Source organism: Malus sylvestris, chromosome 2 (assembly GCF_916048215.2).
Source record: "Malus sylvestris chromosome 2, drMalSylv7.2, whole genome shotgun sequence".
Taxonomy (NCBI): Eukaryota; Viridiplantae; Streptophyta; class Magnoliopsida; order Rosales; family Rosaceae; genus Malus; species Malus sylvestris.
The window spans coordinates 20,904,213-20,929,632 of NC_062261.1; the positions used below are offsets into that span (position 1 = coordinate 20,904,213).

The 25,420-nt window shown below is 36.3% G+C and overlaps 1 protein-coding gene across 1 annotated transcript; it reads right to left on the reverse strand.

Moving 5' to 3' along the window:
- Nucleotides 1–4,742: 4,742 nt before the first annotated feature.
- LOC126604752 (root meristem growth factor 10-like) lies at nt 4,743–6,205 on the reverse strand. The gene is made up of 2 exons (XM_050272061.1): nt 5,751–6,205; nt 4,743–5,435 (listed from the first exon to the last, which is right to left on the reverse strand). The coding sequence occupies exons 1-2, from the start codon at nt 5,880–5,882 to the stop codon at nt 5,058–5,060; spliced, it is 510 nt and encodes a 169-aa protein (XP_050128018.1). The 5' UTR covers nt 5,883–6,205; the 3' UTR covers nt 4,743–5,057.
- Nucleotides 6,206–25,420: the final 19,215 nt, after the last annotated feature.

The window sequence follows — 25,420 nt, forward strand, 5'->3', positions numbered from 1 at the left end:
ATGAACGTCGCCTTAAAGCGACATAACCTGTACGTATGCGTCGCTTTAAACCGACGTAAATTTTAGTGTCGCTTTAAAGCGACGCTGTTTAGTGTCGGTTTAAGCCACGAAACTGACGCTAAAGCCCTTTCGTGACGCTATCAATAGTGTCGCTTTGAAAATGCGACATTACATTGTTTTATGTCGGATTTTTGCCAAAATTCCAACAGAAATCGGATTTCTCGTCGGTTTTGGCTCCGACGGTGATAGCATATATTGGAGTAGTGAACCAATGGAAGATTTCTTTCCAACTTGAAGGCTAATCACAATGCGATAAGTGGGGGCACCACATTAAGTGCATTCAATCCCACATTGGATACTTATTCTACCTTCCTTGCAGATTGCTTTGCCAACCCTTCCGAAGGTCTTTACACCAACTTAACTTTACTTGAAGTCCATTGATTTCATGCATTAACAATTTGTATATTAATTTTTAGTAAGTAGTATTTTTATTAGTTATTTGTTTGACTTTTCAACTACGTGATACATCAAATAAAATGTAGTATGTAAACTAAAAGTCTTGAATAAAAAATCATCCATTAGGAATACAATCTCATGATTACAAACACAAGAAAAATAACATACAAAGCCTACTTAACATAACTACATCTAAGTAAACGGAAAGATAATGCTTATGAGGACAACACCTTACATTACTTTATGATAAACTTGCACAAAACGACACTCCATCGACATTTGTTTTTTGCAAGAATGTGCTATACATGAAGATCCTGTGACTAACAACATTAGTACTTGGCTATACCAAGATGAATGTAATAAGAGAACTTTCAACAAATAAGAAAATTTCAACTCAATTCAATATAAAATCTTAATATAATTAGTTCAATATTAAACGAGTATAGTACGTGAAGATTACGTACATGTATTATTCAACAACTTTGCTTAAACAATATTTTGAGCAGTTTAGCCAATTTAAAAAAAAATATTATTTATTTATTTTTATTTGTTCAATAACATGATAAAAATACTTATAGAATACGTAAATTTTATATGTATTATTGAAAAATGTGTGAAAATAATATGTATTAAAAATGACTATGTACATACATATACATATATATATATATATATATATTCTACATTTGAGTTTAAAAAAAAAAGTATAATTTAACATTATTATACTAGCCTAGTGTGAGGCCACTTAGTTCTACGGTCTAGTAGTATTTTTTTTCACTTATAAGTGAGAGGTCTTAGGTTCAATTTTTGCCAAAAGCGAATTTGAACCATATTATTTATAGGGAGACTTTGGATGCGGTCCCTAGTTATGAACAATCTTTGACTGAAACCTTGTTGGTTTTTAATTTTTGATCAAAGTCCCTGAAATTAATTAATAATTTATTTTCATGTACGTTACTATATTTTTTAAATTAAAAATTAAAATTTATAGTTGTTTATAGTAATGAGATTTTAAATAAAAAACCATAATTTGTGGGATTAAAAATATTAAAATATAAATATACTATTGTGTGTGTGTGTGTAAACATGGGTACATTCATAAAAAATAACCAAAAAATTATTGTATCAAAACATGGGTACATTCTTCAAAATGGGTACATTTAGCAAAAATAAAAATGGGTACAAATAAATAAAAAAATATGGGTACAATACAAATAAACTTTAAAAAATATGGGCACAAAAAGAAATTAATATATGGGTACAAATTAAAACTGAAAGGAAAATTGGTACAAATTAAAAAAGGGTTGCAAATTAAAAATGGGTACAAACTAAAAATAAAAATAATGGTTGCAAATTAAAAATGGGTACAAACTAAAAATAAAAATATATGATAAAAAATTTATCCATAAATATAAATATACTAATTGTAACATTTTTAATATTAAATGAATATATTTAGAAATAAAAAATATTTTATTATTGAAATAATTAATGATATTATTAATACAAAGGACCTTGATCAAAAATTGAAAAGTAATAAGGTTTTAATCAATAGAGTAGTAAAAATAAGGATGAAAACCTAATTACTCCTTATTTATATCTCATTGTGAGGCTAAGGCCCTCATCTCCCTTAGTGTAGATAATATCTTTTGTTCAAAAAAAAAAAGATTAAATAAAACGTATGATTTAAAAATTATTAAGATGGGTACAGAAGATTAAAGAATTAAAAAAAATATATAAGTATGTATATTAATGCGCGTAATGAACAAATTAACTATTTTTGGTTAAAACAGTATGAATCTATATAGACACATCCTTTTTCTAATGCAAGTAGTACTTTGCCACAATGATAGAAATGTGTTAAACCATTGCATGACGACGTGGGTTCGAACCCCACCGATAACTAATCTAACAAAATCTATAACATCATTTTTCTAATGTAGCATTTGACTTGAACATTGAAAGTCGGAAAATCTCCAATATATAACAGGAAGCACCGATCCATCCCTTTTTCTTTAAGATCATAAAATTAAACAAACTCAACAGTTGGTATTTGATCAAGTAAATTCTTGAAAGATGTTATTTACATCAAAGTTTTCAGAAAGTACCAGAAAATTTGTCATCCTCTAGGTGATAGATTTTTTTCAAGTATTGAGTATTCAAGCGGTACTTCACATGTCATAATATATATAAAAGGAGGATGAAAATACCCGCTTGAATAATGGACACTTTAAAAAAAATTCCTTACAAGCAGTGGCATGCATGCACACCTAATGCCCAATATTATAATGTACATATAGTAGATACATAGATATTTAATTGGTTAAACAAGGTTGCCTCCACTTAATCTTGGGAGACAAAATGTATAGGGAGCTTCAATCTGGTTTATTAAGTAGAGGGAAACAATCCCGTCTTGGAAACTGTATATTTCCCCAACTCTCTTCTCCTTTCTTTCTCATTTTTTTTTTCTTTGGGATGAATGAGAAAGAAAAATAATGGAAAAACAAACAAACAAGGAACGGAAATTAACAAGTTTTGGTAATGGGGATTAGGCGGTGTGCAATTCCAACCGTTGGATCATGTTGGAAAGAGGCACATAGGGTTCCCAATTTATGGGTTGTAAAGAATTTTAGCTACTTGGGTGGGGGAGATACAATGGGATGTTTGTCTACATTACCCATAATAAAGATATATTGATCTACTACTTGTTATATTGGGATTTTAAAAACTCAGTTGAATCACATTTATATTTTATATGTTTTTGGGGACACCCTTGAAAATGTTGCATCTTATGTCTCTCAGGGTTAGATCTGGGTCCTCTGGGACATGGTGCATGCCTGCCTAATGACCACTCTAACAAGTTGAATTTTTTGTAAACTAGTGAGGTTGAATATTATTAACTTGACTTGGGGGAAATATGGTTGTATGAACAAAATGCATAAGGTAATGAAGGTCAAGCAGCAAAAAAGGTTCACTGCCTTTTCTTGGCATACAAAATAAAAAAGAAGACTTTGAAATTTGAAGTTCATTGCATGTCAACGTCCTCAAAAAGGCACAACACATGCAAAGTAGTAGTCATAACCCACCAAAAGTCCCCAAATTAACGTGTAAAAAGGAATTGAACAAGCTATTGCTATATATTAGAATGAAGTGGTAAATTAATTTGAACCCTTACGAATTAGAAATACTCTAATATACCAATTATAACCGACTCGTTGGAATGATATATTACTTAGTGGAAAAGTCAGACTTATAAAGGATGAAGGGCCTTTCCTGAAGTGTAAAGAGAATTGGGATTGAAGGAGAAGGCGGAACTTAGTAGAAGAGAAGGCCATGTAGCCTCCTGGTCTTTAGGTGACTCTAACAATGGAGACTGACTTTTATGACATAAGTACATCGCCATTGATACTACGGTCATTTTAGTTAGTTTGTTTCTTTTTAACTATGCCAATACTCTTGTAGTAGATCATTTTGTAATTTCCTTTTATTTCCTAGAATAACTTAGGACAAAACTCGTATTCAAAATCCAAATCCATAAAGGATAAAAAAGGATTAAAGATATATACCGATTATCTACTATAAATCAACTTGATGATTAAATTAGAAAACCTACTGCTAATTATATATTAACCTTCCTCAAAAGGAATGTATATACCTGTTGACCGAAAAGAATAAGAAAGAAATACCAAAGCGATGCATGTTATCTGAACTTTAACTAGAAGTGTAGGGCCATGCTACAACTGCCATGCATCCTCCTCAATTAAAAACCAACCACTTCATATCTGATACATATATGCTTGACCCATCAATGTCTGAGATACTCAGGTCATGTATCATATGCACGTCTCTACTTCTTTTAAGTTATATATTATTCTACCTCCATAATTCGAAGGGTTTATTGAGCGAAGTTCATCAAAAGATCACAATTAAAGATATCAAAGATCTGGGCAGGAACATCTGAATCATGAATTAAGTCGATCCCATTATCCCAACACACACAGTGTGTTCTGAGCTTTACGATTACCACTGGTAAATATACGTGTTTTACCAAAGGTAAAACTGGGCGGGTAAACTAGTTATCCATTCAAAATTTCCTAATGCATGCAACTAATAAATTAGAATAGCTAGGCATGCAGATCCAAGACATGTCTTGCAGTACTCTTTCCCAGTTCCTGTATATTTAACCCATGTGAAAATTATTTTGGAGTCCTGGCTTAGTCGTAATTAACTACAACAGCATTGATAAGATAGTGTTAAGAAAGAAGACGATGAGGCATTCTCTGATGTAAATATAATAATGGATGATTGAAAAGCCTGATAACACATACGATATCCATTTTTGTTAAACAGTCATAACTTATATATAGTACTTTTTGCCGGCAAGAGCATGTAACCCTAGCTATAGCTAGCTAGGAGGAATTCTGTGAGGCCCTACTGGTTTCTTGACTGCAATAACTTCCCACATGTATATTGGTGGAATGGATTGAAAGAGCTAGAGAAGTATATATATTAGTTTTAAAGCACAGCTCGAAAAGAAAGGAAAAAGCAACAAAATTAGGTTTTCATATATATATATATATATGATATATGTTTTGAAGATCTCAGTTATGAGAGGGAGGGTGTGTCTTTGGGGGTGAGTAGTCCAGATTAAACCCAGGTTGCTTCTGAACTCTACGCTTATTGCGGGGCACACGCCATGAAACTGAAACGAACGACGACTTATCATGCCTTGAAGTTATTGGGTGATCAACAGAAGCACCTGAGGCTGAGGCCGATCCTTTTGTATTTTTTCTTGATTTGGCCTTCAAATCATCATTGGTCTTTGTTTGCTTGGGCTCCTTAGTATTAATACTATCACTTTGAGTCTGTAGTACTGTGCTTTCTCCTTTTTCCACATGATCAAGTGATGGCTTTGATGAGAAAGACTTCATCATTGGCACAACTGGAATGCTATGATCGGAACCCCTTGCTTTAGTACTCTGCACAATACCATAAAGCTATAGTTAATTAAGTAGTTAGCTGGCTTGGTATAAATTCATCCAATCTTTTGGATGTGGAGTGCTGATTAGTTGCTTACAAGAACCAATCTATAGTATCTGGTACACCGCCAATATAATGAAATAACAACCAAAATCAACTCAGTACGTGTTAATAATATATCCACGCTATCAGGTTTTGTAAATTGATACCAATGTCAAACATTATTTCCCAATCAACTATTTATGTTGTACACAACTCAAATTTGAAAACCGATCTAAGAAAAACTATTTAACAAAATATGCGCCATATATTACCTTCTTGATGATGTGAAATTTGTTGTCGGACTTCTTCTGAACCGCACCAAGACGCCCGGCATTGCATGCATGCAAAGAAAGACATAGAAGAAAAAGGAGAAGAATACGATGATGAGCAGTACTGGTTGACATATTAATTGAGAAGCACAGACTATATTCTTTTTCGAATGCTGCAGATATATAGAGATATTGGAGACGAAAGTAGGCTCAGCAATGGGGTGTTTGAAGTACTATGGTAGCTGGTCGTCGATGTGATATATGTAGGGGGGGGAGAGATAAATAGAATGAGAGAATTAAATGCAGGTATTTGATATCGGAAGAGATTTAAGAGGTTGGTAGGTCTAGAAAGCACAAGAACATGGAGGTGTATGGGTGGGGACTAAGGAGGAGGAGAAAGGGAAATGAAGATATGGGTGCTCTCCCCTTTTGTCCTTTCCCCCTTCTCTCAAATTTCAACTGTGTTGGGTCCCAAGACACACCCACCAGAAGAAAGAGGTGCAACTCACTCCCTTCTTCAAAATATATGCATGGGGGCCTGGCCTTGGGAGGAGAGAGAGATTTAACTAAAGTCCTTTTAGTTGAAGTAAATAAGTAAACCAGATGTAATATACAATAGAAAAGTGGGACTGCATGCACAAGATGTGAAACAAATAACAGGATCAAGAAAGCTAGTGTCTACCGTCAGCCTAATTTCTTACCTGAGAAATACTAGATAGATTAAATTTGTAGACTAAATTTGCAATCTAAATAATGTGTCATCAATAAAAAAATAAACACTTTAATCAACAATTAAGTAATAATCCAATCATAAACTTTTATGTCATTTAGTTTATAAAATTTAATCCACATATTTAGCCTCCCTAATATTACCCTTTCTTACACCGAGGCAAACTCCAATGTTCCATGTCTTTTGAGTTATACGTAGACTAGTCATACCATTTGCATGTTGTGTGTGTCCTTGTTCCTAGCCCCTTGCTGTGTTTTTACCCTCTTGGATTTGGGACAACTTAATAACCAAGTAATTGAATTTCTTTTAATTAACTACAACTTAACTATGAGCGTTATAAGAGAAATTAATCATCAAATCACGGTAGACATGTACGTACGTACGATTAACATCCTTGCTAATATGTTGTGATGGTATGTCCTTAATTTGTTAACAAGCAATGAAGCAATTTTAGAAGAATGAGAAAGTTTCTTCTTTTGAAATTGATGCATGCATGTTGAAGGGATAAATTCTTATAAGCAAATGAATTATGCAACAGCCTATGTAATCCCATTCTTATAACCTCACTTTCGTCTATTATTTTGGATAATAACTCAAACATTAAAACTTACCATATATATGTGTTGATCTATATATTATCAACCACCTACACATAATACGCGTGTAAAATCGAACATTTGCATGTTCAAGTTGAATTTAGGTTGTGAACCTCGAGCTCGAACTTAGTCAATTTGTTTGGTTTTGAAACTTTTCAGTACAAATGCTTATCCCTGTACTGTTCAAAGGCCGGTTTGAATTTGAACAGTCTTGTGTGTGTATATAAAGGTTTAAACCCATCTCAGTCATGACCCCACTGATTTTAGCAGAGGCGTATGGTTTTAGGAATTACTGTAATGGTGAGGCTTTCTACAATTACGCTCAGTCTGTTCTAAACTTGAGTGCCGGCCAGAGAGGCTAGTTTTTAAAAATTCATGATTAATTAATGGAAGTTTAGGGATTAATTATGGGGCTAGCCTATATAGCCTATACATGTGGACTGAATCCATGCTTTTAAGGAAGCTGTTTGGGTGAGCACTTCATGATGGTGATTAATTAGTTGATTAGCATCCTTACAAAATATTAGCTAAATTGTTGAGACATCTAATTTAATTTAAAGAAATTGATGAACATTATGTTTTAAGAAACATTAAATTTTTATCATGACAATTAAATAAGCAAATGGTTTCGAATTGAATTGATTTTTGTAAGGATGTTCTATGAATAGAGACTTACAAAAAATACGGCTTAAATTATTAAAGTTTAATGTGGAGTGGTCCCATAACTAATTCCTATATATATTTTTTAAATGGGTTACTTCTCTTAAGGGGCATAATACACACACACACACACACACACACAAAAGAGGGATCCCCATTTTTCAAAAAAAAAGAGGCACTCTCTTGACCGTTAGATTTGGCTTTAATGAAATTGTGTGGTCTGTGATTTAATCTCAACCACACAAATTAATTAAAGCCAATCAAACGGTCAAGAGGGTGTCCCCATTTTCGAAGCTTCGTAACTCAATCGTTTCTTAACCAAATTCGACCCATAATATATCAAAATGAAGATTGGAAAGTGTAGAACAAGATTATATCTATTTGAAAGCCTAATGGTTGCCAAAAATGGTTAGAAAATAGCCTGAAAGATGACTGATCTGCAGGAAAACAGGAAAACTTGCCGGAAACCGGGTAAACTTTAAACGTTCATAACTTCTTCAATACTCAACGAAATCGAGTGATTCAAAAATGAAAATCATACTTCTCAACAAGATGAAGAGAATGGTACATTTCTCGACAGCTAATTCACCGTGGTTAGGCTAGAACATTGCTCAAAAGTGGCTAACTTGAGAATAAGACAACCACTTTCGAGCCGTTTTCTTGCCAAACCACAGCGATTTAGCTGTCAAGAAAGGTACCATTCTCTTCGTCTCGTCAAGAAAGGTACCACATGGAGATTTGTGATGCATCATTTGCGTGCAATGAAATTTACATGTCTACACTCTTACACTATAGCTACATGGTCTGGAGGAGAAAAATTTGAAGTGGATGAAGGCAGAGGTAATATATTTGTGGTGGATTTGAATGGGTGCACTTGCTCATGTAGAAGATGGGATTTGATAGGCTTTTCTTGCAGACATGGTTGCTTGGCCATCTATTATGCAAGGAGACAGCCGGAGGAATTTGTTTCCTCTTGGTACAAGAAGGAGAAGTACTTTGAAGCTTATGAAAAACTTTATTCAACCCGTCTAAGGCATGAAATATGGGTGATGAAAATGAATTCAAGTTAAGCAAGAGTTTCACCTAATCGTTATGAACTTATATTCACAAGTAGTAAAGGTTGCTCATCACAACCGTGTTAAGTAAATTCTTGGCATAAGTTTCATGCAATTCATAGTTACAAGTGTTTCGTCAATGCTTATGATTTTTATAGAACTTAATGATTCTTGCTTGTATCTCTATTATGCAATTCATGTAGGGAACTTGTGGGGAATGCTTTGGGTTGTTGTATGCAATCATCCAATTCAATGAAATTAGGAAAATCTGAAGGTTAATTAGTGCAATTCACATTTAATCTGGGGCGTTGAGAATTTGTAGTTTATTGAAAAGCAACTGGAAATCGTTTTGTTTGCAAGTGTGTCATGTGTGGAGAAGAACCTCCTAGCTAGCCTTCCATCCATTCAATCTACTCAAATTCGTGCAGATTTCATTAGTTCTTTAATTTACTTGTTTTGTTTTCAAATTCGTCAAAACCAAAACTCCTTTTACCTTGTTGAGTCATATTAGTTAGAAACTGATTTAGTTTGTGTTTTTAAGTATTTCAAACCAAGTTAAAACCAAAATTCGTCCAAAAGTGTGTTTAGAGTCCAAATCTGCCCAGTTTATGTTTTTAGGCAGATTTGAGCGTTTTTAGCTTGTTTTGAGTTCTTTGAGTTTGTTTTGAATTCTTTGAGTCTAGTTTAGTGTTTTTAACTTTGTTTATATGTTTTTAAGTCAGTTTAGAGGTTATTAGCAAGCCCTCCTAATCCCCGGTCCAGAACGATCCCTACTTACATTCTTTACTACAATTGATACAAGAGGGTTTAATTTGTGTGTTAAGTTAATTTTCACACCAAATTTTTGGCGCCGTTGCTGGGGATTAACAACTTTGCTAATCCCTTGTTATTTCTTTTTGTATATTTTCGTGTCTTCTGTTTTTAGTTACTGACTTTGTTTCTGTTTGTGTTTTTTTTTTTTTTTTTTTTGTTTTACTTTTGATATTTGATTTAGTTTTGTTTCCTTGATTTCAGGTACTAGAGAAGTAAGACATGAATTTTGCTACCATTCAAGCTCAATTGGCGAAACTTACTTCTCAATTGTCACAATATGTCGAAAGGACCACAATGCAAAGTGTCCCTACATATGGTGTGTCCTATGGGCAAGGATACCCAACTCATCAATGTTCTCAATTCGCTGTGAATGAAGATGCTTGGGGTTATCAAGGCCATAGCCAATCATGGGACAACATGTTTTCCAACGCTTACAATTCGAATTAGAGAGATTATTCAGATTGCATGTGGGGAGAACCTCAACAATTCTAACAACATGGATATTGGCAGCAAGAAGAGGAGTTCTATTCAAAACCTATGCAGCCACCACAACCTCCTCCACAACAATTCCAATCAAATTCAAGTATGCCTATGAGTTATGATGAAATTCTTATTGTACTAACCTCTTTGACGCAGGGCTCACAATAAGAAGAATATTTGCCGCCATCGGATGAGTTCTATCACTGGCCATATGAACCATCACAGCCACCACAACAATCTGCCCAATTCAATTCAGGTACGTCTTTGGATAATGATATGTTTAATAAGTTACTCACCTCTTTGAACCAGGAAGTAGAAAATTGAAACAAAGAGATGCAAAATCAAGCCAAGAAGACGGGTTGGAGAAGCAAATTGGGCAAATTATGGAGTTCATGGCACAAATTCAAAAACAAAGTGAACTCTCCAACTCAACTATTGAAAATTTGAAGGAAGATTTTGAAATCCATGATGCTATCACTTTGGGAAGTGCTATGGAGGTTGGAGGTGAACCCAAGACATCCAACCCAAGCCAAAACATGGATGAACAACTGCTGCTTGAAGAAGATGAGAATAACAAGGCCACCGCAAGGGAAGAACCACCCTTGCCACAGCCCCATATGCCCTTTATGTCGTCAACTACAACCAAGGTAAGCCTAAATTCAATTTGTCCTGACCCCGTTTCACCAAATATCCTTATTCCTTGCACGATCATGCAATCCAAGGAAGAAGAGGGTGAGAAAGGCATCTTCAAAACCTTTCCAAAGAATCAAGAGCAAGAAGTGGATGAGGAATGTCTAGAATTCATCAAAGAAGATACACTTGAGATGAAAATTCCCAAAGAAGTTGGATTTTATGACACGGGAAAAGTCATAACTCTCAAAACACCAAATCTGGCCAAGTCCCATATCCCTGCAACCTTCAAAGATGTGGTGTTCGTAATTGAGTTTATGTTAGAGCAAGCAAGTAAGCCATCTTCTCCAACTTCGATTTTATTATATATACTAACTTGCTGATTTTGATGATTCAGGCACTTACACTAGAATTTAAACCACTGCCGGATCACGTCAAGTATCACCTTCCATTCAAGGATCAATTCCAAGCTATGGGCCCTATCCAAGTTTAGAAGGAGGTATCGTCCGGCTGGAAGACGTTAAAACAAGTGCTTCTTGGGAGGCAACCCATGTATTCAAATAAGGAAGATTTTTGAATTGCTCCACGATTGGTTTTGCGTTCCTAAAATCCTTCCCTTTTCTGAAATTTTATTTTGCCATGATTGTCATTTTTATTTGTTGCTTGTTTAATTGTTTTTTGTGTGGGTTTATTTTTGAAACATTGACAGATATGCAAGGTATTTTTACATTCATTTTCATGAAAAAAAAAGGAACATTAAGCAGAAAATACAAGAGGAAGCCTTCACAAAGGCTGCTTAAAAGAAGTCTCAGTAGTCGGCGGAGCCTCAGCAGTCGGCGGAGCCCTAGAAGGAGGAGGCATCGGAGGTTGATCATTTGGAGCTTCATTACACGGTACAGCCCCAGAAGACGAAGGCAAATGTTGTTGGAACAAACCCACAAACCTCTGATGATCAAGTAAAATCTGACCATCAGATTCCTGCATCTGGTCAATCTTCCTCTTCATGTTTGTAGTTTAGTTATGTGTGAGCTTGTGCAACTGTTTATTCTCATGCTTGAGCCCTCTAATCTCCTGTTTGAGACTCATCACTTCAGCCGCCAACGATTCAACTTGACGGGTTCGAGCACATAAGCGTTGGCCATATTGGACACAAAACCTGCACACTGCACACTGCACACTGAGAGCCAGAGAATCCTTAACAGCCAACTCATTAGATCGTTTGGAAAGTAGTCTGTTATATTTGGGAGTGACAAGGTTCCGGGCCACCACTGCAGCGGTCATATCATTCTTCATCACCGAATCCCCAACAGTAAGAGGACCAGTAGGGGATATGAAGGATGAACGCCATATGTTGTTTAGAGAAGGCATGGATGCATCTTCACCAAGGTTCAAGTCAAAACGACGGTCGGAATGGCCATACATTTTCAAAGGTGTTGAAGAAAGAAGAGGTCAGACAAGTCAAGATTGTAGAAGTGCAAGAAGGGAGTTTCTACAGGCAGAAATTCAAGTGTGCTTTGAAACGTACTGCATGCCTCTATAAAAATCAGCACTCGACGGGATTTCAGAGATCAAAGAGGCGAGCTTAGAAATCGAAGAGGCCAATTCAAAAATCAAAGAGGCGCTAGCTTTCTCAAAAGCTGGGCTTGCTCAGAAACCACGTGCCAATCTTCTTTTCCAGATTTGTCCGCACTTGTCACATGCAACCTCTGCACTCAACGGAGCTCAGAACTCGAAGAGGCGAGCTCAGAACTCAAAGAGGCAAGCTTAGAAATCGAAGAGGCATCTGCTTTTCCAGACGTGTCAGCATCTGTCACATGCACACTCAGCTTTGCGAAAATCACGGGCAGTTTGTCGAAACGTTGATTCCAGATATCGAAGAGGCACTTGCTTTTCCAGACATGTCAGCGCCTATCACATGCACACTCAGCCTTGCGGAAATCACGGGCAATCTGTCGAAGATTTCTTGTGAAGTAGAAAGCATGTGAAGTTTATTGTTAAATCATCCAACGGTTGCCGACAAGAGTGAAAGAATAGTACCAGCTATTAATTCCTATAAATGTCAACCTTCATCTTCAGAAATCGGAGAGGCATCTGCTTTTCCAGACATGTCAGCATCTGTCACATGCATACTCAGCTTTGCGGAAATCACGAGCAGTTTTTTGAAGCGCCGATTCCAAATATTGAAGAGGCACTTGCTTTTCCAGACGTGTCAGCGCCTATCACATGCACACTCAGCCTTGCGGAAATCACGGGCAATTTGTCGAAGATTTCTTGTGAAGTAGAAAGCACGTGAAGTTTACTGTTAAATCATCCAATGGTTGCCGACAAGAGTGAAAGAATAGTACTGGTTATTAATTCCTATAAATGTCAACCTTCACCTTTCATTGCAAGGAAGACATACATAACCTTTCTTCATCTCTGAGAATGCCTTCCCAACAAAGCCTCTCGAGTCACTCAGTGTTCCTTATTCCTTGGGGTACCTCTGCAAACAACTTATCCAAAGCAAAAGTATTTCATATCATGAAGGTTGAAAGCAAGAGTAACTCATATCATGCTTTCTCCATGTCCTTCTCCTTGTCGTTGTTTTCATCTGCGGGACAAGGAGAAAGAGAGCAATCAGCCAGCACTTGGTATTAATCTTCCTATCTGGAACCGACTGCCTGGAACCCTTTCATGATTGCTTACCTAGCCCTGCTCTTGAGTACTCATCTTCAACATCTTATGCTTCCTCTTCTTCTACCACATCTGCCTGGAGAACAGATAAGGGAAGTGAAAATGATACCTCGAAGCATGTGGAGACAATGTGCTAATTCATCCTCAGCTAGGGACAAGGAGAAAGAAAGCAAGAGGTGGGCATTTGGAAAGATTGAAAAAAGAAACAGACCATCACCTCTACCTTGTGCCTGCCTGTCGTGCAGAAGAAACAAGCAGAGAAGAATGCAGACTGCACAATCAAATCAACCCAGCAGAAGGAGTTTGATTTGAAACCAAGGAACTCTGATACTCCTTGCTCAGAATTCCAAACCAGTTCGAGATCAAAGCTGTGGAAAGTCGCCAAGATCATCTATCTCCAAAACCAGATTTGCGTTCTTAAACTCTACTCTGTCTGGTTTTTACTTTACCATACTTGTCATGTTTATTCATTGTTTGTTTGTTTGCTTGTTTTTGTGTGAGTTTATGTTTGAAACATTGAGGACAATGTTTGATTTAAGTATGGGGGGATAACCAAGTAGTTTTGCATGAAATTCGTAGGAGTTTATCACCCATTACTTCTAGTGTTGTTCCTTACTGTTTTTAAGTGTTTTTAAGCTGTTTTGGAGTGTTTTGACATAAAAATCCGAAAATCTCATAAAAATTTGAAAAATTGTTTTGAAAAACCCAAAAAGAGTTATTTTTATGTGTTTATTTGTGTCTTAGGGTACCTTCCAACACAATGATGAGGATTTGTTTTTTTAAGTACATGACTGTTAAAAAGAGTTATAAACATGGATGAAAATTTGATTTCCTCTTTGGTGTATGCTTGGTTGTGGTTATAATTTATGAATTCACATGCAATCATAAAGGAAAAATTAGTTTTTGTAGCATGCTTGAAGGAAGGAACTCAAATGAACGCTACAACCTTGTGAGACTTGAGCCTAAACGTTTATTTGGAGAGTTAATAATCTGTGCATCATTGTTTTCTAAAGTCGTTGCATGATATCATTATTCTTTGTTTGGTTGCTACTTAGAAGGTGTTTCATCATTTAGTTCCAAATGCAAGAACTCATGCCTATTTCATTCAAATCATGCTATTGATTTGCATAACACATATTCAAGATGAAGTTATGTAGTAACCACCAAAGCCAAATTGTCGTGCCCCTATTTCATTATGTGTTTAAGTTTAACCTCGTTGAGCCTTGTTAAGCCTATGCTCTTTGTTAACCCACACTATCCTTACCTAGCCTAGTTTTAGGACCATCCATACCCTTGTTCTTGAAGCATAGTAAAGTGTGACCTAAAAGGAACTCCTCTTTGATCAATGTATTGCAGAAAGCAAGTGTGGGGGGAAGTGATTCTTGTGTATGTGTGTGTGTGCCAAAGTCCTTAATAAGGCAAGGGTAGAGAAAAAAAAAAGAAAAAAGAAAAAAAAAGAGTATGGAAAAGAGCTCTAAAGTGTTGTTTGTTAAAAAAGGGTCCAAAACATTGAATTCGGCCCTAAGTGTTGCATGAATCTTCCCTTTGTATGTAAAAGTTGATTCTGCATTCTAAAGTGAATTCCAAGTGTCTATTTCATTGCTTTGCTTGCTATCGCTTTAAGAACGTTTGTTATTCCTATCCTTTCTTTGTTAGCCATTACCCCCAAGCCTTGTTACAACCCTTGACTTCAATCTTGAGTGTTGTGTGTTTCAATTTGTTGAGTTCAAAATTGATATGAGCATATGGTGTCACTGGTTCTCGCATCTAAGTAGTAGCATACCATTCATGAGATCATATCTAAACATGCTTAATAACTCCAGAAAATTGCTTCCTTTGTTATAACATATGTGAGTCCCAGTCTCTAGTGTAGGGTGTGTAGTAAAAAAATGTGTGAAAATAGAGAGTATCTTGTAAGGAATTGAGCAAATTCTCTAAGGCATGTTACTACATTCAAAATATTGTTTTAATTGGTTAATTGTGAACTAGTAAGTAGTGACTGTGATTAAGTTTGTGCTCAAGTGTGAAGGTAACCAAAATCTGTGGGAATGATGATTTTTAACATATCATGTGCATTGGAAATCCCTGAGGCAAATGTTGGAAGGTTAGGTTGTGTTTTGTTTGTTTTGTTTCGTTTTGTTTCTTTTGTTTTGCTCGAGGACTAGCAAAAGCTAAGTGTGGGGGAATTTGATAGGAGCATATTTATGCAACTTAGTTAGCTTGTTTCTTGGCATTTACTTCGTTTAATTCTAGTTATTTTAGTACTTTAAGCTATTTTCGTGTGTTTGTAGGTTCAAATAACAAAGTTGGCAACAAAGTGCTATTTGGAGCATTTTTGGGCCAAGATTGGATAGTGCAAGCATGGAGATATGAGGATGGACGTTTTTGAAGATTAGAAGGCTAGAAATCAGCATGTGCAAGTGTGTTGACTTACAACTACAAACATCCATCCATTACACCCATTACATCCCCTCATTAACAAACATCCATCCACTACACTCATTACATCCCCTCATTAACAAACATCCATCCACTACACACATTACATCCACTCATTACCAAATACTCATCCACTACACCTATTACATCCACTCATTACCAAACACTCACCCACTATACCCATTACATCCACTCATTACCACAACATACACCACTACCACCTTAATTAGATGGTGGTCCTCTCCCTAGCCTATAAATACATCCACCTTTCACCATAACAAAGAGGAGAAAAAATCCGTCAAAAGACACTACATTCACATCTCACAACTCCATACACTTACACTTTCATTCCTTGGCCGTGAGCACCATCCATTCATGTAACACATCCATTCATCTTCACATCCTTTCCTCCATACAACCAAACCTTCAAACACTCACCAACACCTTGTGTCGTAGCAAAGGAAGGGAAGGAAAGTGCTTGGACGTGCATGTTGTCCAACTTGGATCATTGGAACGTTTAGGTGTTTTCTTTCTTTTGTTTTCAATGTCTAAATTTGTTTACCTTTGCTTTGTGAGTATAAGGAACTAAACCCCCCTTAGCTAGGGGGGAATTCGAAACCATGTTCATGCTTGCAATATGATTTGATTACTTTCAGCTGTGATTCATAAGTTGTGAATTCAATTTACTTATCCATTTGAATTAAAACTGATTTGTGTATGTTGGTTGAGAGTGCACACTTAATTTTCATGCATAAATCTGATGCGAGGATATAAGGGAGTTTCACCTAATCGTTATGAACTTATATTCACAAGTAGTAAAGGTTGCTCATCACAACCGTGTTAAGTAAATTCTTGGCATAAGTTTCATGCAATTCATAGTTACAAGTGTTTCGTCAATGCTTATGATTTTCATATAACTTAATGATTCTTGCTTGTATCTCTATTATGCAATTCATGTAGGGAACTTGTGGGGAATGCTTTGGGTTGTTGTATGCAATCATCCAATTCAATGAAATTAGGAAAATCTGAGGGTTAATTAGTGCAATTCACAGTTAATCTGGGCCGTTGAGAATTCGTAGTTTATTGAAAATCAATTGGAAATCGTTTTGTTTGCAAGTGTGTCATGTGTGGAGAAGAACCTCCTAGCTAGCCTTCCATCCATTCAATCTACTCAAATTCGTGCAGATTTCATTAGTTATTTAATTTACTTGTTTTGTTTTCAAATTCGTCAAAACCAAAACCCCCTTTACCTTGTTGAGTCATATTAGTTAGAAACTGATTTAGTTTGTGTTTTTAAGTATTTCGAACCAAGTTAAAACCAAAATTCGTCCAAAAGTGTGTTTAGAGTCCAAATCCGCCTAGTTTGTGTTTTTAGGCAGATTTGAGCGTTTTAGGTTGTTTTGAGTTCTTTGAGTTTGTTTTGAATTCTTTGAGTCTAGTTTAGTGTTTTTAACTTTGTTTATATGTTTTTAAGTCAGTTTAGAGGTTATTAGCAAGCCCTCCTAATCCTCGGTCCAGAACGATCCCTACTTACATTCTTTACTACAATTGATACAAGAAAGGTTAATTTGTGTGTTAAGTTAATTTTCGCACCAGGGTTCGGGACACAACAAGGCCAAATGCCCAACCACTCATCCTTCTCCAGCTGCTAGAAAAGGAAGAAAAAGCAAGAAAAATGAGGTATAATTTTGATATTTTTTGTTGATTTTTCATTTCTTAAGTGAATTTGTTATTTGTGAAGTGTAGTATCTATGAGTGCTAATGTTTTATGGGTTCATTACTTAGGCCTTAACATCTAAGGCATCACAACCCTCTCAGTCATCACAGCCATGCACTTAGGAAGCTCCATAACCTTCATCTCAGCCAACTTGACACACCCCGACCTGGATTGCCCACTTGGACTTCGAATCGAGCTGTGTTGGCCGACACCTGGAAGGTGATGAACCCAATGAAGTGTAGTGTAGTGGAATATGTGAATAAATTTAAGCCTAAAAGAGCCTAATTTAAAGAGTGCGCTGTGAGAGGTAATGAACCTATTTCACAAGTGATGACAGAGCATAAGTACAGTACAATACAGTAAAATAGGGTGAGAATTATACCATTGAAGGTAATCGTCTACACCAAGATTTGCCAATAATCCTCATTGGTACGAAAGCTCTGCTACTAGAACCTGGAGGGGTGAAAAACAAGGGTGAGTAGGCCTGAAAATAAAGTTTTAATAAAAACCTTTGAAAACGTTATAACCCATCGCCATAAAACATGTATAGTTTCCAAGATATACATACTACGTATAGTATGAAAATACTCACTGTAGCCTGCAAAATATCAAGATATCAATATGGCATAATAGTTCATAATCAAACATATCAAACCAAGTGCTCGTCGATCTATGCTAGCACACAAGTTGGAGTTGCCTATTGCAACCTGTATAACTAGATGTCAGAGTTCCCTATTGTAACCTGCCTATTGCAACATGTACGACAAGATGTCGGAGTTACCTATTGCAACCTGTACGACATGATTGGCACCTACTTGGATCCAAGGCGAGCGTGCAATGCGGATGTGAACATACACGTGAAAGACTAGCCCTGGCCCTGGGCAATCACTAACACTGGTGCAGCAAACGATAAGCATAAAACATGAATATAGTCATGCCATAGTGGTTCAATAGTTCTAATCAACATAATATCATTCATAGATGTAGGTATAATCATGGCATCAATAAAATATATACATACTTGTGCATCCCGTAGGATTTATGATCACTTCGTAAATTTCCGTTATTTCGCTAATTCATATAAGCATTGGTCTAAGCTAGGAATACGTAGTAAATTCTCTTTCAATGTATAAATGGAAACTAACAAATATGTATATACTATATAAAAGAAAAGACCCACTCACCTGAAGTCCGCGCTAGAACTCTGTAGCACGAATATTGAAGCGTCACGAACAATCGTCGCCTAGAACAAATATCAAATCATGTCTCAAAATTCTTATCAATAGAACACATAACTTACATAAAACACATCCCCAAGGACGTTCTAGGATGATTTGTAACCCATTGACCAAAGTTAACTGTCGGTCAAAGGTTGACGGTAGGGTCCACAACCCTACATAACTCGATCCGAAAGATCCGCACCTCAGATTTCCAATCTGTAACTTTCCAAGAGTTTCAATAAGCTTCTAGAACAATATCCTAAAGTTTCACAACAATCCAGCGGTCGGATCTCTGCCAATCGCTAAAATTAAGTGGTGGCCGACATTTAGATTTACAAACTTAGAAAACTCATCCGGGCATATCTATATGCCAGATTCCCGATCCATCAGTTCTTAATATCCTTAAATACTATGTACTATTACATAAGTTTGGTGAAGGTCCAATGGTCGGATCGTCGTACCATATAATAACCAAGTGGCGGCCCTTAATGAAAATATAACCAAACAATGGAATTTCATCAATTGGATGTCTAATATCAAATCAGGGCACCCATTTTAGCCTAGGGAGGTCAAGGGGTGTCTCTACCCATGCGTCGCCGCATGCGGTGGCCGACAGCCCCGACTAGCCGAAAAAATCAATTATTTTCAAAAATTACCAAATTTCATAAAAATGGAGATCTCAATGAGTAGAGCAAGTTTTATACCTGTGACCAAGTCCAATTTGGCTAGGAAAATCTCTAATTTGTCTTGAACCCGCTGGAAACCTTAAAAATAGTGGCTTTGACTCAACTTCTCCGGTGCTCCGCCACCTCCAAGGTTGTTTGGGTTTTTTTCCTGGACTCAAGGAGAGTCTAATACAAGTGGTGGTTGATGGAGTTTGTTTTAGAAATGGCGGATCGCCGTCGTGGGTGCCCTCGAAGCCGTCGGTGCAAAATCACAAAACCTAGGCTTAAAATCCACAATTTAATGGATGAAAATGGAAGAAGGGAGGTCATGGATGGTTTCCAAGTGGTGGCTTGGGTTAATTCGCCATTAATTGGCTGGGAAACCATCTGTTTCTATGGTTCCCATCGGTCAGGTTGCACGGGTCAAAGAAGACCCGGTTTGGGTTCCCCCTGTTCTTTTTCTCTCATTTCCCTCCCGTTCTCCTTCCTGATTCGTTCCTCACTTCCCTATCTCCTCCTCATTGGCCGCCCATTCCTCTCATTTCTCTAATTTCTCTCTTCTCTTCTCCGATTAGGCAACAACTCTCTTCTTCCTTTTTTCTTTTCTTTTTTCCTTCTCTCATATGTCCCTCTCCCTTAACTAATATTAAATAATAATATAATAATTATAAGAAATAAATAAAATAATAAATAGTAATCTTTACAAAAGTACTTTTCGGATAGTTCCATAAAACCCCTATCGTAACTTCGGTTTCGATTCAGATTAAGCTTACGCGATCGTCCCGTCGAGAACTTCGAGAGTACGGTAAAATAGTAGTTCATACGCGTTTTGAACTAACGGTAAATGAAAGTCAATAATCTCGCCTCTAGGGCATTTTTGTCAATTCACATTTTTACGAATTAATAAAACCATAAAAGTAAGGACAAGTTGTCACAAACTTAAGCCTCTCAAACCACTTCAAAGCCTATTGCAAGAGGTCAGAAAAGGAAGAGGAATGTTCCATGATGCTGCTTTAATGCTTTAGGATGTTTAAGGGTTCATTTTGTTATAGTTGAATATGCCCTTTGGTTTTTTGGAAACAACTTTCAGATAGATCTATAGTGTTTTGGACATATCTTTGGTGTTTTTGGTACTCTTATTTTGGTTTAGTTGTGTACTTATATTTTGAAAGAACACCTTGACCCATTAGTTGTTAAAGTTGTGGTCTTTTGATACTTTCCTATGAATTGGAAGGTGTACAACTTGGAATATTGAACTTTGTTGTGAATTGAAAGTTGTTGACAATTGAACTTTGTTGTGAACCCTTGAAACTTTGTTGTGAACTTTGTTTGTAGTTAGTAGTTTAAAGGATGAATTTGCAAATTTAGAATTGAAAGTTTGTTTGAATTGAATTTGTAGATTTGGAATAGAAAGTTGTGGTTTTTTCCCTATTTAATATAATTTTTTTTAAGTTTTGGCGGGAATTTTTTTTTTGAAATTTTAAATTCCACATGGACCCCTTCTCAAAAAAAAAAAAATTCCACGTGGACCCCTTAATGACACATGGCGCCCAGTCATTGTCCACATGCGCACCACATCATCAGTTAACGGGAGACTTAACAGCCAAACTAACAGATGTATGAGACTGTCCCTAAATTAACACTTTAAACTTCATGTATCAAATGTTGAAAACCACAAAACTTGATGGTAGTAAACTGAGATTTACCCTTTTGTGCATTAGTGTTGGTTTGATCAACATGCTAACACAGTAACTTTTAGGTATATGGAAGTGGTTCCAACAACCAAGAAAAGGCATATGGAACAGGAGTATTGAGTGGTTTAGCTATTGTGGGCGGTGTGCATGGTGTTAACTACGTTGCAATGTTTGGGAATTGAAGGGAAAGTTAAGAAGAATGAAGGTTACACAACTGTTTTTATAAGAGAAAGCCTAATTACTCTAACCAAATACTAACCAACTTACTACCTGTATGTATTGCTGACTTGTACCTTTAATACTCCCCCTTAATCTCAACTGGGGAAACCCAGTTTGAGATTGGAAGAACATATCTGTAATCACTGCTATGAAGCTAAACTCTGCACAAGCCCAAACCTTTGTCTCTAGTTGATCTTTGAAGCACAAAACTGTTTTAAGTCTAAAAGGTATGCCAATCCAACCTACTAATCATCACAATAGCTTTAGTTTTTAGAAATCTGGAAGGAGATAAGGAAGATGCCCATATGCAAGTAACTTGAACAAATATGTGTTATACCGCCATGGGTATACATATGCAACATATGACACATGTCTCTTGTAAGTTCCCTTGTTCCAACTATGGGAAATAATGTTCAGTTATATAGACCTCAGCAGTACCAATACCCCCTCCATTTCCACCATTTGAATTCAACCAATGGACTTGTACCCCTCTGCCTCTAACCAGAGCTGCACAAAGAACCGGACTTACCCTTCGTGCGATTTACCGTTTACAACTTCTTCAACTTCATCGTATAACCGGACTTACTATAGATTCATGCTAACAACTGAGTTGGTTAGACTCTAAAATTATAGGTTGAGATAAGAAAATATAATGCACAAACACAATATAAACGACTTGTAAGTAATCCCATTGGGATCTATTCCTTTGCTTAACATTTCTGATACCATTTGTAAAGCTCAAACTCTCTCCATAGTTCGACAGTGCATTAAACATGGTGTTGTATGAGCTCACATTCGGAGGACATCTCACTTCACCAAGGTTCTCGAAGTGTTGCAAAGCCTGATTAGCCTTTCCATTCTTACACAACGCAGCCAATATCGTATTGTAGTTCACAATATCCGGCAAGCAGCCATCCGATATCATGTAATCCAAAAACTCAATTGCCAAATCCAATCTCCCCTCTTTGCAGAAAGTAGAAACCAACGGATCATAACTATACGCATCCGGAGTCAATCCATTATCATTCAAAAGAGGTGCATTGACATGATCAATAGAGGCCACAATGCAAATATGAGAACAAGAAACAATTCGTGCAAGACACTGTTGGGTTTCTGATTCCCTTAATTCAGGTCCATCAATGTTGTGAATGTCGTATCTTCTGATCCATCCAAAAATGCAAGAAGATCATCCATGAACCTAGAACTAAATGGTTGTTGCACTTTTGACGAGTTTCTAGAAGGAGTCCCTTTGGTTTTCAATTGATCCCACAAAAGTTCAGCTAAGGCTACCACAAAGACTTCACATGAAACTTTTGAGTTGGGCATTTCGACAAACACCTGGACTGCACCCATGTCTGATCTTTCTTCCATACCAAAGAATAGGGTAGAGATCAAAGAATTCACTAACCCATTCCTTCAAACAGTTGGAGTGCACATTATCATAACCTAAAGAGCTCCCAAGATTTGCAATCTTGAACAAACAACAACCATTTCCTATACAAAACAAAGTACAAAAAACAATACTTTCTTTGAGCAGCAATCCAAACTGAACAAATTGAATCCCCAAGACCATCTTTAAGAATCAGAATTACCAATTAAGTAATTAACAACTGTTTCTTCATATACCCAATTAAGTAATTAGCAACACCACCTCCAAGAATCGAAAAACTATGCTAGTCACCTACTAATCAAAGCAAGTAATTAAACCCAATTCACAGTCCACAGTTCTGATCAAAGATCTCTAAGAACCCTCCAAGAATCAACAAATCGAGTTACCCAGTAATGAAATTAAGCAACTGAATTGAAAAAGCAACATTACCAGGCAAGTAGTGCAAACACCAAGAGTTGCCCAACCGCCATGATCAAGATATCAAAGAAACCTCCGCAATCGGACCCAAAATACTGAGTCTCCTTGTACTGCTTTATGTACCTCTTAGCAAGATTAACGTAGAAGAAGAGCGGTTTCTTGGTGTTGGAGACCTGAATTCTGTTCTTCTTCAACGCCTCAACCGATTGCGGCGGTGGAGCTGCGACTCTTTCCATTTGCTCTGCCGCCATTTTGCTATGAAATTTTCTCCAACTTTTGATCTCTCGCTTTCGATCAGGAACAGACTCATGAATTTGATCGGAAAGAAATCAACCCATAAACACATCAACCCAAAAGTAAAATAACGATCGTGGAAGCACCTAGAAACTTATTGTAATTCCTAATATCTAATGAAAATTTGGGAAGAAACTAAGCTAGAAATAGATGTAAATAAAATAATGGGAAGTGGAACCACCAGAATCCATGGCGTAAGCTTGGTCGCTCTGATATCATGTTAACTACATTGCAATGTTTGGGCATTGAAGGGAACGTCAAGAAGAAAAGATTAACAAAAGGATGAACATAGAGAATTTTAGAGAGAGAGTATAGAGAGAGAAATATGCTTTTGTATTAACTAATAGAATGAAGGTTACACAACTATTTTTATAAGAGAAAACCTAACCACTCTAACCAAATACTAGCCAGCTTACTAACTGTATATATTGCTGACTTGTACCCTGAATACATGGAAAGTAAGGTTTCAATATTTATTTATATGATTAGTTTATTTGATGCCTAGTGGTCATGTGAACTAGTGTTCATTAGTTGTAAATTATTAATTCGCTGAATTTCTTAGGCATATTTGACTTATAAGTTATAGTAAACTATGTGTTAGTTGTATGAAAAAGGTCACGTCTGATGCTCTAATTCCCGTCGATTTTGAGTGCACTTTAAAATTGGGACGTGATATACAATTTTCAATAGTATCATAAAGAGGATAAGAACCAGAAGATAGTGTTTAGAATATCTCACGTGAAAATGAAAGTGGTTAAAAGATCTTTTAGATTATTTACCCATTGCTAATTGGTTTTGAATTAGATGGTTCTACTGTGGTACTAAAGCATGCTGTCCACTTCTTAGTCCAAACCATCATACATGCTCAATACTACTTGATATTGCAATGGAAAATCACCTTCTAATAAAGGGTACAATTACCAATCAATCTACCAATTGAATAGTAAACCATGAAATAATGAAAGAATGAGGATCCTCTTCGAATCTTCTTTCTGAGGATCTTGGGGATCTTAAAATCATGTCCGTTCATCGTACATCATGAGATCAATTTTCGTTAGATACTGTTCATGTTTAATTTTAAATAAAAATATTTAAAATAATTTCTTACCACACGATGTATGATGAACGGACATGATTTGAGGATCCCCAAGATCCTTACAATGAGGATCTGGAGAGGACCCTCATTCATAATGGAAGCTCCAATTAACTAATTAACCTCCTGATCTAGTTAATAGTTATACTATTAGCAAAGATGACTTTGAAACAGAAAACAACTATCAGAGCTCTGGTTCTCCCACTGTTTAACTGATCCCAGTGCTGACTTCATCTCTACTAAATCTTCAGGGCTTCATTCCTGATATGGCTTTGTACCTCTTCTCCTACTGATTTGGCACTTCCATTATCAGCTCCATCTGCATGTTGCTTAATCAAAATCACTTAAGGCTGCACCTAAGTCCACGATATATCTTGGTAATTAGTAGCAGCTACTAATGACAGACCGCAACGCATATGCTTGCTTGATTAATAGCAACTTCTCAATAAACTAAACTTGTGGGAACTATGCCATCATATATATTAGGAGCGATCAAAACGCTAACCATTTATTATCTTAATATGGCGCTAACCATTTATTATCTAAGTGTGCCATCATGTAATCTAATGATCAAAACTGTTAAAATTTAGGATATCATTACTAGATTTTCCTTGCGAAAATTCATTGGAATCGGAAATCATTTATCTCTTTGATTATTATTGGGAACATTTCATTGTTTATCGACACTCTATCTTTCTCTATTTGCCATGTCACATATATATTTTTTTTTGCGGAACTGCCATGTCACAATTAGATAACCTTTTCTTTTTTTGGAACAATCGATATTATCTACACTAAGGGGAAGGGGATAGGCTTAACCTCACAATGGGCTAGCAATAATGTGGTCTAAATTTGCCTTTAGCGAGAATCGAACCTAAGACCTCTCAC